The following is a 16,337-nucleotide window of genomic DNA, read 5'->3' as shown; positions in this document are numbered from 1 at the left end:
TTCGTATTCCCTCGGCGCGCCCGGTTAGAACTCCTAACTTTTTATTTTACTGCTCGCCCTTTGTGGCTTAGGCTCGCGTGAACGCCCTACTGCCTGCCGAACTTAGCTTTAAAGTCTTCTCGCATTAAAACTGTATAATCTCAAAACTTACTAATTTTACAGGAGAGTGATTTAAAGGTTTGAAATGTAATATTTTTAATATTAATCATCTTTGTAACATTTATCTTTTATTTTTTACCAGTTAAGTACATTATCTGTCTTTTAAAGTAAGATAAAATCATGTATTAATTTTGTTAATAGTACTCGTAGTCAAAACATTGGTAAACTAAAAAAATCTTAAAACTAAACTACGGCTCTTTTGACTGTATTTATGAGAAAAATACTGGTGATGGACCCAATGTTTACGCATATTAACTCAATTTCGAAATTCCGCTTTTTTCAGTCGATAAGAACCTTGCTCGTGGAATAACGGCATTACGCGCATGATGACAATTTTGAAGGTCGCGATTTATATGCATATTAAGTACATTCGTTTCGTCCGTTCCAATATATTGATCATAGCTTTTTGATAGATTTTTTCACAGATACCATTAGTAATAAATAAATACCTTTTATTTCCTGGGCACGATCTTATTTCCTGGTTACGATCTTGGTGTTCATTCTACTCAATAATTGTTTATGTTGACATACAATATTATTATTACTAGATTGTCGACTGCTGCGTCGATCTCGTGCATTTTAAATCGGCGATTTGTTTTATTACACATTTTTGGTTAGCCCTTTCCTATATTTATTATCTTCAATGTACATATCTACCTGATTTTATTGTTCTATTATATTATAGTGATGCTGATAATGAAACTAAAATATTTTGTTTCATTTTATGGCCTCATTTTTTTTCGTGTGAATTTTTTTAATATGTAAAACAGGTTAAAACATAGAAAACTAGCTTATTTTATTGGAGACAGGGGATAAATAAATAAGGCGAATCGTTAAAAAAAAATGTACGCTTTTTTTATTTAGTAGGTATTCGAGTTTTTTTATTATTTACTTGTTGAGCGATGGTTAGGTATATACTGTATCTATGTGATTACTTATTACCAGTCGGACCGTTAACTCGTTCGTCCGAGCATCTAATGCATTAAAATAATATGGATTACAGAAAATCGATATTGATAGATTTAAATGGGGAACAAACGATATTTTGGACATCGATGGTATGAAAATATTATATGTAGGTATTTTAATTTCTGTAAAGTACATAATTTGTAGTCTAACATTCTCACTGTTCATATTAACAGTAATATTTATTGCCTTTTTGTCGATTATAAGCAAAAATATTGGTAAGTTAATTTCTTTTTTCTCTTACTATGACATAGTTAATACATTTATAGGTAAAATAATAGACTGTTTATTGTGGCATAAAATAATCCGGTATTCGGCAATATCGATTTTTTTCCTTTTGATATTTATCGTAAATCGACCCTTCGCCTTCGTCCTTAATCGTCTATGGTTTTCTAATATCGATCAGCCCAAAGTGAAAAAAATACTAGACAAAAGTAGTACCCCTACTTCTGAATAGTATTGAAAACATATTGTAGAATATGTTTTAATTAGTTACTAACCAAACTAACATAGGATTATACCGCTCAAAAAAAGTCATTTTGGATCATCTCCGTGCTTTCAGGCATTTCAAGCACCGGTTATTGTTTTCGTCGAACCCGTCAAATGCGACAAAGGGTCAACGTGCAACTTAACCAACAGACACAGTCCACTGAGTTTCAAGCAGGATCTTCTCAGTAGATCGCGATTCCGGTCCAGTGGTAGATATAGCGAAGCACTGCTTTTGCCAGGACAAGCCCCCATGGGTTCGCCTAGACCTCGAACGAAGACAAAATAGTCCGTCGAGGCTATAGTAGGTAGACAAAAAAAAATTTACCACGTAAAACAATCATAGCTCGATTTAGAAACCTAATAACCCCATCTATCGAATACTACTGTGGACGCGCTTATAAATTGTAAACTATTATAGCTTTATATTAAATGGAGAATGTCGTAATATTTTTTATTTAGATCAGTGGTAAGAAGTAAAACTACAACAATTATTAGTAAATTAGTTTTTGCACGAAGCGCAGACAATGGCAGACACATTTTATTTATACAATTAAATGTAATTCCAAGACATTTCGTTTTCAACTACAATAACAACAAAACATCAATTACACAAAAGTACAAAAAGTTTGTCTATAGAAAAAAAAAACTATTAAAAACGTAGATAAGTATTATACACGTAGTAAAGGCGAACAGATTACGGTTGGCGTGTAGAAATCAAGCGCACTAGGTGACTAGGGACGTGTACACTTGTCATGCGTATGATAACAGATAGCGCGGCTCAAGTGGGTTACTTATCGATTAGGTGCAACCCTAGGTAAATTCTTCTTTGTAAATAGTATTTGTCGTACGGGTACGTAGGTACGCGCTTTTTAATTTATATACATATTTGTTTTTTGTTATCGGAATATTTGAGAACATTGCTCAGCTTTTTTTTTTTTTCTACCTAAGCTGAGAGCCTTGAGATGTTATTTCAGCGTAACCTTAACTAGTAGGGCAGCTCACGGGGCTCAAACCTGACGACGTTGCTAACACGAACCCTAGCAAGATCCGTGCTTCGCAGAATCTTCCACCGGATCGGAAACGCGACCCACTGGGAAGATCCGGCGAGAAACTCAGTGGGCTGTGTCTGAGGGTTAATTTACTCTTTTTTTTTTTTTTTTATCGCTTAGATGGGTGGACGAGCTCACAGCCCACCTGGTGTTAAGTGGTTACTGGAGCCCATAGACATCTACAACGTAAATGCGCCACCCACCTTGAGATATAAGCTGTAAGGTCTCAGTATAGTTACAACGGCTGCCCCACCCTTCTAACCGAAACGCATTACTGCTTCACGGCAGAAATAGGCAGGGCGGTGGTACCTACCCGCGCGCACTCACAACAGGTCCTACCACCAGTAATTACGCAAATTATAATTTTGCGGGTTTCACTTTTATTACACGATGTTATTCCTTCACCGTGGAAGTCAATCGTGAACATTTATTGAGTACGTATTTCATTAGAAAAATTGGTACCCGCCTGCGGGATTCGAACACCGGTGCATCGCTTCAACACGAACGCACCGGACGTCTTATCTTTTAGGCCACGACGACTTCGTCGAGCCCTTTTGCGAGTCCGCACGGGTAGGTACTATCACTCCGCCTATTTCTGCCGTGAAGCAGTAATGCGTTTCGGTTTGAAGGGTGGGGCAGCCGTTGTAACTATACTTGAGACTTTAGAACTCATATATAAAGGTGGGTTGGCGGCATTTACGTTGTAGATGTCTATTGGCTCTGGTAACCACTTAGTATCAGGTGGGCTGTGAGCTCTTCCACCGACCTGTCCAATAAAAAAAATTAAAAAAGTCTAAATTACTATTACAATACTAAATAAGTTCACATTACTATCACAAAGTCTGATATAAGTATGTGTGCATAGTGAAATCAGCAAAATTGTAGGCACACCCAGCACAAATAGCAATGTTATCATCATTTATACTGACCCAGATAATTCACTAGTCACTATCTGCATGATATTGGACAAGACATGTTTCAAATTGGATACTACAGCAAAATGGTTAATGGTCATTGAAATTACTAACAGTTTATTACAAAAAAAGAAGTCATCATTTCTTAAATTTTTTGTTTTAATTAGTTCCTATGAAAGAGTTCCTTAAGATTAGCACGATCGGTTACTATGTATTTTTTTATGTTTAGATGGCTGCATGAACTCATGGCCGACCTTATGTTGAGTTATATTACACATGTAAATTCCTCTACCCATGTTGACACCTGAACTCAGAATCTCAATTGCATTGTATAATTGCTGTGCCATGCTTTAAACCAGAAAATAAACTACCTCATGGCTGGAGTAGGAAAAATGGTGGTACCTATTTTTGCAGGTTCATTATACACTCTACAATCAGTAAAGTTAAATTTTGTACATCCCACTGTGTGTAGATTAAAATAAAGTTTATGGTCTGCAAAATATATTATCTGTACAGTTTATATATCTAATTTAGTTTACGATTATATTCTAATTGGTTTATGTTTTTTCATTGCTCAATGACAGTAGATACTATTTAGTAAATATAATAAGTGCAGTATATCCTAGTTATTATTCTCCAGTTTCTTTAGTTTGGTTCCAAATACTGCTTCATTTATACCACAAACTTTTAGATTTAACCGTAATCTTACATTAAATCGAAATGCATGCTTTATTTATTTTAGACAGCATGATAGATGAGAAATATATTTGGATCAGCTGAACACAAATATTCAATAATGAAACCAAATAAGTTTGGCATAAAGAGTTACTGTTATCAAGGACAGAAACTGTACTTGAAGTAGACTGAGATCTTTCCTATGTATTCCCATTAACAGACAAAAATATATTTTCATCTAATTTCATGATTCTGTCTTAAATTGATTATCTTATATGCATTTATAAGCATTTTTAAAGATCTCTTAACGTTTTTTATTCATAGTTACTGTGATAGACTACATTTTCTATGTTCTGAAATGTTGAAATAAACCAACAATCAGTGAGGAAATAACATGGTATCATACTTCCTGTCTGATACCTTTGATACTCAATTAATGTGTGAGAATGTGTATTTCAATTAGTAATTATATACAATTTTATCGTAAACTCTAATGTTCAAAACAGAAAATTTTACTCTGCTGTTTTGTTATCTAATAACCTTCAAATTTGCGTAAGCACTAAGCCCTTGATATCATCTGAACATGTGGAAAGACAAAGAGATTAAATTTTTTATCATATCTTGCCACATAGTTTGTGCCGCATTTTGATAATGACCAACATTCAGCCTGATATTAAAACCGAGTCAAGTTCAATATCTTTTCTGACGTAGGCTGTTCAGCATTAGGAATATAGCAACTTACTTTATATTTCTTGGTCTTATTCCAAGTGTTTTTCTAATTAGTTTCACTTTCGTATTGTCAGTTGCCTTGGCATTTGAAACGTGAGAAATAGTTCTTGAACTTGTACGCTTGTTAAATAATACGCAAATATATAAACAAGTAATGAGTGAAGTCTACAGGCATGTTTATTATTAGTATTATCTGCCGTCTAGTCGCTAATTAAAAGCCAAGGTTAGATTTTTAGCGGCTAGGTATTTAGCGACTGTTGTGGAGTGTGTTACGCAAATGTCGTAGCTGACCGTCATATAACGTGTAAAGTTATCTCACGCATCAAGTAGGTATATCTAAAGAATACCAAATAATTTTACGACGGTCCCGCTCGATTATCTAAACGATTCAAACCGCGCTCGCTTCACAAACGTATCACCGTACTATTCGCCATTTGTCGGAGGGCATTCAACCGCACAGAGACGCCTTAGCAACTCCATTTTTTCGCGATGACCATGACATCGAAATTAAACAGCCTCCGGTCACTAGAGCATTGACTCTTTGTAACAGCACACTTGCAAACAATCACGCGCCACCTAGGGTGACCTAGGTATTCTTATAACAGAAAGTGGTATTGACTCACCTGTCAGAAGATTCCGAGCTGTCGTATCTGTCGATGCATCTCTTCTTCCTGTCATCAACTTCGCTTTCATCGGACGGTTTTCGGTAATCGGTAACAACAGTCGTACCATCCTCAGCCACGCCGTGTCTATCACTTTTATCACACGATTCACTCGTTTTTCGTTTTTTAAAGTATGATAACTTAACGCTCTCGTCGTCGAACACAATGTCACTACACTTTTTTGAGTCACGGTGTCCTTTATCGGTCGCGGTAAAAGTTAAATTGTTCATTTGTTTAAGACCGGCGCGATCCTCAGGCGACCCATCCGCCATCTTTGAGCGCGCGAGTGTTTTGTCGCGAGCTTCGGTACGAAGCCGCTATCGGTCGTCGCGCTGTAGTCGCGAGGGGAGCGCGGGAAGCAGGCGGGCCGGTGACGTCACAGCGACTGCGCGACCGCGGGGGCAGATCACGGTGACGTAACGACTCCGCCCCGTGCAAATGCAGGGCCGCTGTCATTGGCCGCGTGTTACGCAACGCACGAGCCTACTCAAATAAGCGCTCGGAAGGGAGCGTAGGACTCGCGTCGAAGGGACGGGCCCATCCCAGCCCTAACGCAACAAATAATGCAGCATAATGAGCTACATGCACACATTGACGCTGAACTAGCGCACACATAGGTACCACTGGTCACTCGAAACAAGTGTACCGAAATTAATGATCACTGATCAGTTACATTCTCCACGGAAACTTTACGTTTCACGGACTCTAATTAATATGACTGGAACATGGATTTTAAGTTAATAGGCTGCATGACCTACGTACAGAGGTTAAACATACTTATCTAAATATGTATAGTTAATTAAATAAAATTTGAAAACTACTTGTTTCCGAATGTGTTAATTAAATAAAATTTTATAACTACTTGTTTCCAAATGTCGGTAACTAAGAGTTCTAGTATTGATCTTTTGAATACTTGTTTAAGCACACATCAAATAGAATTAATACCCTACTATTATTTAATACACATCCCCCATTCTATAGAGTATTGATTTGCCTAATTTTTCTTGGGACGATGGCATTGTTGACGTCCATGAGCGACGGCGACCACTTACGATCAGATAGACCGTATGCTTGCCTCCCTACAAATTTTATAAAAATGTTTTTTTACAGTGCGTAACTGCAACTTCTAAAATTTTATTTTTATTTTAATCACGTGGTATCGAATGTTGATAGTTTTGATAGTTTTCTCAGCAACTACCTACATAAATGCCAAAATAAAAAAAATCCCTTAAATGATTTTGAGGATTATGACAAAACTATACATACAGCCTAAACTCAGTCTCAAATCATTAAATGTCAAAACCTGGTAGTGTCTCTTTCACGCTCTGGGCCTCTCTCCTCCGTGCGTACGTGACGAGAAGTATAATAATAAAATACATATGTATAAGATGGGATACGGCCTAGAATTTCAATTGGGAAACGTAAAAGTCTAGTGTATGTTTGGTCAGAAGCATACCTAGCAAAAATAAGTTGTTATAAAATGTCACAGTACACCATTTAAAAAAATGTTTTCATGTTTATGTTTAGAACATAGAGTTAGTATATTTTTGTAGGTACTTATTAACTCTATGGTTTAGAATTAATTTAACTTTTTGAGGCGAAGACATTACAAACGCAAAATACATACCTAGATATAAAAAAATGGTTGGTTTTATTAAGAAACTAGACTATTCAACTTTTCATTATGCTATTAATTATGTTAATCACATCTATTAGGAACATAATGTGTGTAATAAATGTGAGTTCGAAGTAAATATTTTATTTACCTACGTAAAATTTTTTACGGATTTTAAGTGATCCTTTTGACTGGCTTAATTAATTAAAAGATAATTGTATAATTATTATCTTCATACTGTTCATATTAAATTGTAGGGGGCCAATAAAGATAAAGTGGTTGTAAAATTTACAATTAAAAATTACTATTTTTGTCGTTAAGTATGTAACTAAAATAATCCTGCAATGAAAATAAGTAAGTAGCCATTAAGTGGGTTCATATTTTTCAGTTTTTTTTTAATATTTTTATTAACATTATTTTTAAAAAAAATGAAGCCAAAAAATAATTAAACAAAAATTTACACGTGAAATGAACACGAAAAAAAAAGCATCTTAAAAACTTCAGCGATCTAGTGTTTACCTTGGTTCTTGGCTCATCATTTTTGTAAGTGCATACCGCCATCTAGTGATATAGTGATAATTCATTCATTCACAAAACAAAACTGATAGAGCTTTGCCTAGTCACATATTGCGTTCAGCGCTATCTCCTGGTTAATTTTGGAAACTCCATATCTGTCAGGATAAAAGGTGAACTAATTTTTTTAAATGCTGAAAGAAATTTAGGGATGAATAAAAACACCTTTTTTTAAGAAACAAAATATATTACTGATTCGACATAAGACAACACAAGCTTACATTAAAAGTTAATAAAATATTTAATCTGTGATTCGCATTCCAAAACAAACGTACATATTCCAACCGTTTATTTGTAGATGAAATAAATTATTACACCTCATTTTATGATAATATTACTGTAATGTACACCACTAAGTATTATTAATCTCAATTTACTTAATATTATGTCAAGTAATTATATTAGAATAGTAGACCCAAAGTCAAAATAATACATTACATAATAATACAATATATTACCTATAATAAATAACTATTGAAATCTAACTGGATTAATATACGAATGTGTATTTCACTTCTATTTATTCTCGTCCAAATTAATGTATCTTTATTATAAAAAGATGTTAATATTTCTACATTGAAATATTTTAAAATATTACATAGCATTTTATTATTATATTTTCTTATTAATTGAATTAAATTTTAAAATACACATTTCATTTTCTCGTTTAAGTTATCTATTGTTTGAGATTAATAAGATTATCTAAAATAAATTAAACGAAATACGAATTACATAATTTCACTATATTATATTCAAAGTCGTTGAGATGTTTACATCCCTATGTTATCTCTGTTCTAATACTTTATATCGACGCTTGAAAGGCAAACGTGACTAAGCGACAATAACTGCTTTGTACATGAATGATTGGCAATAACCATATTCGATCCGCAAAAAATATATATTTCTAGGTCTATTAAAATCATTTCAATCCTACAGCTAGATTCGTGAAAATATATATTTTTTCAGGTATTTCTCAGGTATATTTTAAGTTAATTTCAACTTTAAATTAGTCTACTGTAAAGTTCAGTCACGTTTGCCTTTCAAGTGTCGATATATATGTATACAATAGCTTCCTATTTCTGCCAAATATCGGGAACTTAAGTTCCAAATTAATGCAACACATATATAGACACCATGATTTATAATTACAACGCTTCATTATAGATTTGATTTGAAATGTTTCAGCTAGAAAAAGTCATGCATACATAGTCGAACATCTATAAATAAAAAGACAAAGATATAACAGTTCACAATACTACTTTCTTATGTAGTTGTCAAACGAACTTTTTTGTATTGTAATAAAGAAGAGATTTATTGTTAGAGATATTGAAAAACAGTTTATTAACACCTTTATTAGAAAAAAAAAGGTCTACAACAAAACAGAAGAGAAAATGTAACACATAAAATCAAACATTAGTTAACACTAGGAGTGTTTCAGTGAAATATCTACAACCTATGTATTCATTGAAACGCTTCAAGTATTAAAATTGATTTTTTATTAAAATTTTGATTGTAATTTTTAAACAGCAACTTAGAATATTAGGAATGTTAAAATGGAAAAAAATATAGACCCAAAACATTAATTGTTTCAAAGAAACAATAAAATTGGGTATAAATTGAAATTTAAAATAAGAAAAAAAATGGAATTGTAAGGTACGGCGGATATACAGTTTTTTTAACACTTCATCTCTTATCCTACACTTTTGATTGTGTACATCATATAAAGTTTTACAATAAGTTGGAAATTATAACATATTAGTAGGGATGTTCTTAACATAGATTTGTCGAAGGGAATGCTTTATAGAGGTAGCAAGTTCAATGTCAAGAATGATGCTAAGGATTGTCAAAGGTCAGGGACGTGTGATGAGAGGAAATGTAACCCGGTCTATTAGATGAGGTATAGCTAGCCTTCCTATAACACGGTATTTTACAACACGCCTCAACTCTAACACTAAAAGAAAACTTTTCCATAACTTTCTTATAACACGGTATAACTACAACACGATAACGAGACGTTTGTTTAAAATTATTTAGAAAATACATTAAGCACTATGAACACAAAATATATGGGAATAACCGAAATTTTACTGTTTATTTTTTATGTAATAGGTCAAAAAAAAGACATGTGGCACTCGGGGACTGCCGCGGTATAGCTATTGCATAGAATTTTTGATCAACTTATGCAATTATAATTAGACAATAATAATTTAATATTAAAACAATAATCAAATAAGAATACGCTATATTTATAAACATTAACAAAAGCAAAACATTAATTGTCCTCTTCACACTCATAAGCTAGACCGCGCGAGAGAGAGATGGGCAGACTTTTCATGATGCGCATGCAGTGCGACGTCACGCCGCGAGCTTATTCACAAACACTACACAAGGGCAACGTGTGAATGTGTTGAACGCGAGCTACATGATAGGCGGAGTGGGGTTGTTAGGTTTTAGTTTCGTTACGGAATTCCTTGATTCGGTCGCCGCGCTCAAAGCACGCGATAAAAGCTTAAAAATACATATAAGCATAGTTGTTTCATTCAGAAAAAATACTTTCCTTCTTGTACTGGCTTCTAGTATCGTATGACACTGTTTTGCACAACACGGGTCTTTGTAGGAACGTATCTACCGTGTTATAGGGAGATTGCCTGTATTCAATGATTGCCGCATAGTAGAAATTAGGATAACGGTACAAAATAATCGTCTATTCAGCTATTTATCAATATGATCATGGCTTCTTCGGCCTATAGGTCAGTGATGGTAGCTCCCTAGTTCCCATGCCTTAAATACTGCTAGTGAAGGAACATTGTAAGCTCACCCGGATAGGAATATCATTATATAAATTTAATACTTTAATATCTCAGGGTGAGTAGCGTCATTCGAGGTGTCCATGGACTCTTGCAAAAGCAATGAATATCAATAAAAATCTTATATTTTCCTCATGAAATTTACAAGTTAATTATTATTTCATGTTATAATTACTATATTTATGTGAGGGTCCAACAAAGGACAAAAACAAAGCGAAGTCCACAAGCAACATTGGGATTTGAGGTCTATTCTCTCAATTGTGTAGTGATTATGCAAATTACAGTATTTGCGAGTTTGATTCTTATTACAGATTTTTTATTCGTTGATGGTAGAAATCATAATTATGTTAGTAAGAATTTCACTAGAATTTTTTTTACCCGCTTGCCAGATTCGAACACTGATAAGTCGCATCGCTCGATACGAATGCACCGGCCGTCTTATCCTTTAGACCATGACGTCTTCAAAATTAGTTTAATGAAAAATAGTCAATTAATTTTCGTTTTCTTAATGTAAAGTATCAAAATTATTTAATTTGTATTATAGTAATTTACGAATGTAATTGTCTCTTGTTAATATCGTATAAAAGACACTTCTTATAAATTATTATCTTTTAACACACAATCCATAATGTTGGTCTGTGACGTATGAAGGGGATATAAGAGAAAGTACCGGAATAGTTTTTAAGAGAGAACAATCAAGAATCAGAAAAGATTCAGATCACATTTAAACGATATAACTAATCAATGTATATTCAATCGCGAAATTAGACTTAAATCTAGATTGTTCTAAAGCTCAAAGTTGAATAACTATATGATCAAGTTAAGAGCCAGCTCCCGTAATTTTTTTTTCATTTAAATATCATTAACGATTACCTACTTCGAGCAAAATTAATTATATGTATTTTATTTTTATTGCGAAATTAATGTTTTTGAAACGATTTTATTTAAGTTCATGATAACCACATTACTAATATTTTTATTTTCTATTTAGCACCCGATTTAAATTATAAAAAACACCCAATTCATGGGTGTCAAAGCACAATCAGTAAGGACGATATATAGTTTCTGTGAATTTTTTTTTTTGTATAGTTTCTGTGAAATTCAATTTTTTCGACATTTACGAAGGCAATGTTGAAATAAGACGAATGAAAAAAAAATGCGGTCGAAAGATGTGTCCCAATGTTTTTTGCATTATACGCAATGTAAGATCAAGTGATGCGTGGGGTCAATTACCTCACGGTCCAGTCACAAGAGGATACCTTCAGTTTCGATTGCGGGTTCCCAGTTTCTTTATTCAGGTTTATTTTCGATATTAAAATAAAAGTAAAGTGGCAAGTAAAAACCAACCTTGTATAAGTTGTGTTTAAAGCTACTTTGCTGATCTAAGTAATGAAGAGAAATCACTTAATATCCTTAAATTCCATCAAGTCCACAGCGAAGTAGGCATCATTCCCTCCATTGAAGTATTTCGCGGCGTTAATGTTTCGTTGCAAAGGAAATCCAGCGGCATATCGACCAAATGACCTTGTATAAGGTCTATTTTCCTGTTCGCCAACGCCGGGTCTGTGTGCCACAATGTCTGACAGTGCTCCTCTTGATAACGTTTCAATTGTGCGAACGTGTGTACCGCGTCCGTGGGTATGCTGTGAAATACCTGAAAATACATAGCTAATATAATATATTTATGCTTACTTACTGGTGGTAGGACCTCTTGTGAGTCCGCACGGGTAGGTACCACCGCCCTGCCTATTTCTGCCGTGAACCAGTAATGCGTTTCGGTTTGAAGGGCGGGGCAGCCGTTGTAACTATACTGAGACCTTAGAACTTTATCTCAAGGTTGGTGACGCATTTACGTTGTAGATGTCTGTGGGCTCCAGTAACCACTTAACACCGGGTGGGCTGAGAGCTCGACCACCCATCTAAGCAATAAATAAATAAATATTAATACTAGAACTAACGTCCTCGTATATCTCCGTGTTCTGTCGCGACACGGCCTGCCACACGTGCCGGTAGAAGCGCTCGCAGCAGGGGTCGTCGACCTCGCCGCCCCCCTCCCCCCGCCCCAGGTGCTCGCGGAACAGTCGCTTGCGCAGCGCGCCCGCCACGCGCCCGCACGGGAACGCCTGCTCGTTCATCGTCCCGTCCGTGAACTGCTCGTCCTGGTAGCAATAATAAATAATTACTAAAGATCCTTACCAAGTTGCCGGTTTACAATATCAATGGCAATGAATTCTAAATTGAAGTTGGCAAAATAAAGAACTTTGATCAGTTGGTGCCGCGCGAACTAAATCGTCATTAGCGCGATGAACGCGTTAAGATATGCCTTGCGTCCTACTCTAATCGGGGTTTGACCTCAGTTGGAGATCGGACTTCGGGTGGGAGAAGGCAAACGTGCCAGAGGACGCAGTCTCACGAGATGGTCGGACCAAATTCGGTATTGTCTGGACATCAAGCTTCACGATGCATTCCACGAGGCCAAGTATCGTAGCAGATGGAGAAAACTCGTACAAGAGAGATTAATACAGCGAGGGAGTCACGACCCTCAGTAATGAGGAGAACGACGCAAGGAGAGAAGATAATGCAGATAATTAAAAAAGTTGAATACATTGGTTTTTCATATTTTATTTTTTTATTGCTTAGATGGGTGGACGAGCTCACAGCCCACCTGGTGTTAAGTGATTACTGGAACCCATAGACATCTACAACGTAAATGCGCCACCCACCTTGAGATATAAGTTCTAAGGTCTCAAGTATAGTTACAACGGCTGCCCCGCCCTTCAAACCGAAACGCATTGTTGCTTCATGGCAGAAACAGGCAGGGTGGTGGTAGCTACCCGTGCGGACTCACAACAGGTCCTACCACCAGTAATTACGCAAATTATAATTTTGCGGGTTTGATTTTTATTACACGATGTTATTCCTTCACCGTGGAAGTCAATCGTGAACATTTGTTGAGTACGTATTTCATATGAAAAATTGGCACCCGCCTGCGGGATTCGAATACCGGTGCATCGCTCAACACGAATGCACCGGACGTCTTATTCATTAGGCCACGACGACTTCAAAATCGTTATGGGTGTATCTTTATGTGCATTTCACGTGCCTGCAGCAGCACGGCGATCTCGGAGTCCCTGCTGCCGAGCATGGAGCGGTCGTTGAGGTTGGCGCTGCCGCAGATGACCGTCTTGTCGTCCGCTATCAGCAGCTTGGAGTGCACGTAGATGAGCTCGGTGACAGGCTCGCCCTCCAGCCGCGAGTGCGTCCGCAGCCCGTGGAACGTGATGTACTCGGAGGGGTCCGACACGCCCGCCTCGTACAGACGGGTCAGGATGGCTTCACGGCTCCTGCACCGGAAACAGATACATTCACAGTTGTTTTTTTTTTAAAGGGATTTTATGACCTGGTAACTTTTTTTTTTTATTGCTTAGATGTGTGGACGAGCTCACAGCCCACCTGGTGTTAAGTGGTTACTGGAGCCCATAGACATCTACAACGTAAATGCGCCACACACCTTGAGATATAAGTTCTAAGATCTCAGTATAGTTACAACGGCGGCCCCACCCTTCAAACCGAAACGCATTACTGCTTCACGGCAGAAACAGGAGGGGCGGTGGTACCTACCCGTGCGGACTCACAAGAGGTCCTACCACCGGTAAACTAGGGGTTAGAATTGTATAATTCCTGAACGCATCTTTATATCAACTAGTGGTGCCGCAGTAGTCGAAATTCGACTATAATTAATTGTAATTATAAGTTTGATTTGATTATAAGTTTATGGTTCAATTGTCAGAGACTATTATATATTTCGTCAAGACTACACTATAGACTATAGACCAATAAACAATATTAACTTTTTTTAAAGGATTTTATGACCTGGTAACTAAGACCTTTAAGTCATGTCTTATTTTAATTTGGGTATACTATTCTTATTTTTATGAAAAACAATAATATGGAGGGAAATGAAATAAAATGAAGATAAGATGATGTGGGATGAAATATAATCTCAGTAAAATGGTGGTCATTTACTGAGATTTTTTCAGTGGACTTTTTGGAGGATCTCGAGAAGTTACGTCCAGCGGCTTTGTTTCATTTTCCCACATTTGTGCACTTTGACAGATATTATACAGTTAATAAACCATCGTTATATTATACATTTAAACCTGAAGAAATACTAAATAGACAAAATAAAGCAAATCACACAACTTCACTCCTCGCGTTCCCGCCAAAAAGTCTAATATTAACCTACTCTCAATTTGACCACAAACTATAAGCAACAAAAGTTTGACAATAAACATAAAGTATACATATGTGTGTGTGTCAAATACATGGTAGTTTGGGGGAAGTTTTTTTTTTGTGATTTAATGTATTATTGATTCATAATTTAAAAAAAATAGCATTCTGCACTCCTTCACTATATTCTCTATAAGTGTGGAAAATTTCATACTCCTCCGTCCGTACAATTTTCGTAAAAAGGGGTACCGGTAAAATGGGGCGATTAGGGACAAATTCCAACTTTATGACCAATTTTAAGGTAGTTGTTGATGTATAGAATGCTATATCAGGATCAAAACCATTGAGTTTTGGGGGCATCTTTGTTGTCCAATTTTCAAACTACGCAACTAGCATTCCAGTTTAAGCAAAAATAGGTGTAATCCCTGTTTACCCGGAAATTGCGGTTAATTGGGACGAAATGAGAAATTTGCTAGGGTTGTAGGATTTAAATTAATTTATTTAGTTGCATAAAAAATATTGAAAAGCTGAAAAAAGTACAAGGGAGATGTCACCTCTCCCCCACTCTGAACAAATATTAAATATTTTATTATGTATTACTTAGACATTTTTGTCCACCTTGAGATTTCATTGTTCTTGTTACATGTCTGTGCAAAATCGACTTACTTATATTAAATTGCTTAGCTATTTCAACTAAAGACTTATTCCCAATTTCATAGGCTTCTATTGCTGTTTTTAATATTAAGAGATCATATCTCTTATAAGGCTTTGCACTCTTTGATAGACACACGCGAGGCATATCTAATAATAGAAAAGAATAATATAAATATTTACCAAACAATAAAATAACACATTGATAATTTTGAATAAAAGTTCTAGACAAAAACATCATGAATAAACCAAATTTTTACCAACAAATTAAAAAAATATTGTTATAACTACATAGACAACCCTACAAACCTGTACCTATTTATACTTAGGTCGTTTCCATTTCACGTATTCTCATCCCGATGACCCTTTTTTCGTTGTTATTTGTACCTAAGACGTCCCCAATATCCCCAAAAACAACAGATTTTGACATGTATTTTTATTTTATCAAATACATTAAAACCAATAACAACTGAGACTTACCTTTAATATATATGATGGTTCAAACACTAAATAACGTTTATAAATCACAGTCATCTTCTATTATTATCAAATAAATAAAAGAGAGCAAAGTTTCTAGCACTAAAATAATTACCACCACAGGAAGTTAATTTGAAACGTGATTTTTTATAAGTTAGCAGCTATTATCATGCATATTCAGAGTTGTTTTGTAAACTTTCAACATTCTACTATTAAACTACAAAAAATGGAAGATTTTGCAACGAATATAAAACTAATATTGAGCATCGAAAGATTTTCCCGTTTTTTTTCCCGATTTGCCTCTCAATCCCTAATCGCCCCATTTTACGGTACAAAGTCTT

At 35.5% G+C, this 16,337-nt stretch overlaps 2 protein-coding genes across 5 annotated transcripts in view; both read right to left on the bottom strand.

The window, feature by feature from the left end:
- Positions 1-5,959, bottom strand: part of LOC119629350 (uncharacterized) — a 225,286-nt gene extending 219,327 nt beyond the window's left edge. Inside the window, exon 1 of the mRNA XM_038014888.2 lies at positions 5,605-5,959. Coding sequence (XP_037870816.1) covers positions 5,605-5,915 — 311 coding nt within the window. The 5' untranslated portion in view covers positions 5,916-5,959. The remainder of the gene's footprint in view (positions 1-5,604) is intronic.
- Positions 5,960-8,105: 2,146 nt separating this feature from the next.
- Positions 8,106-16,337, bottom strand: part of LOC101746390 (phospholipase D2) — a 36,518-nt gene continuing 28,286 nt past the window's right edge. For all 4 annotated transcript variants that reach the window (XM_021349058.3, XM_012691846.4, XM_012691848.4 and 1 more), the window contains 3 exons: positions 13,742-13,982; positions 12,597-12,797; positions 8,106-12,292 (listed from right to left, as the gene is read on the bottom strand). In XM_021349058.3, coding sequence (XP_021204733.1) covers positions 12,062-12,292; positions 12,597-12,797; positions 13,742-13,982 — 673 coding nt within the window. In that variant the 3' untranslated portion in view covers positions 8,106-12,061. The remainder of the gene's footprint in view (positions 12,293-12,596; positions 12,798-13,741; positions 13,983-16,337) is intronic.

This window comes from Bombyx mori, chromosome 13, assembly GCF_030269925.1.
Source record: "Bombyx mori chromosome 13, ASM3026992v2".
Classification (NCBI taxonomy): Eukaryota; Metazoa; Arthropoda; class Insecta; order Lepidoptera; family Bombycidae; genus Bombyx; species Bombyx mori.
Note: the sequence above shows the minus strand (reverse complement) of the source record. Positions and strands in the feature narration are given on the sequence as shown.